This window comes from Eimeria mitis, genomic scaffold, assembly GCF_000499745.2.
Source record: "Eimeria mitis Houghton genomic scaffold, Emh_scaff117, whole genome shotgun sequence".
NCBI classification, from domain to species: Eukaryota; Apicomplexa; class Conoidasida; order Eucoccidiorida; family Eimeriidae; genus Eimeria; species Eimeria mitis.
In genome coordinates, this window is record NW_013567995.1 from 1,945 (window position 1) to 2,191 (window position 247).

The window sequence follows — 247 nt, forward strand, 5'->3', positions numbered from 1 at the left end:
TGTACCTGCCGCTGCTGCAGCTGCAGCAGCTGCTGCTGCTGCAGCAGATAGTGCAGCAGCAAACCTGATGCAGGACCCCACAGGTCGCTGGCCGTCGCGTCACCGCTAGGATCCAGCTGTACATACACCTGAAACGGAGCAGCCTCAGAGCAGCATTGCTCTAGGGGGGCCCCCAGGGGGGCCCCCAAGGGGGCCCCCAGGGGGGCCCCCAGGGGGGCCCCTGGTACCCTCCGTAGGAGAGGCAGCA

At 67.6% G+C, this 247-nt stretch overlaps 1 protein-coding gene across 1 annotated transcript in view; it reads right to left on the reverse strand.

Moving 5' to 3' along the window:
- EMH_0085570 (uncharacterized protein) overlaps positions 1-247 on the reverse strand; it is a gene marked incomplete at both ends in the record, with an annotated part of 3,416 nt that overhangs the window by 827 nt on the left and 2,342 nt on the right. The window contains 2 exons of the mRNA XM_013494467.1: positions 6-64; positions 228-245. Coding sequence (XP_013349921.1) covers positions 6-64; positions 228-245 — 77 coding nt within the window. The remainder of the gene's footprint in view (positions 1-5; positions 65-227; positions 246-247) is intronic.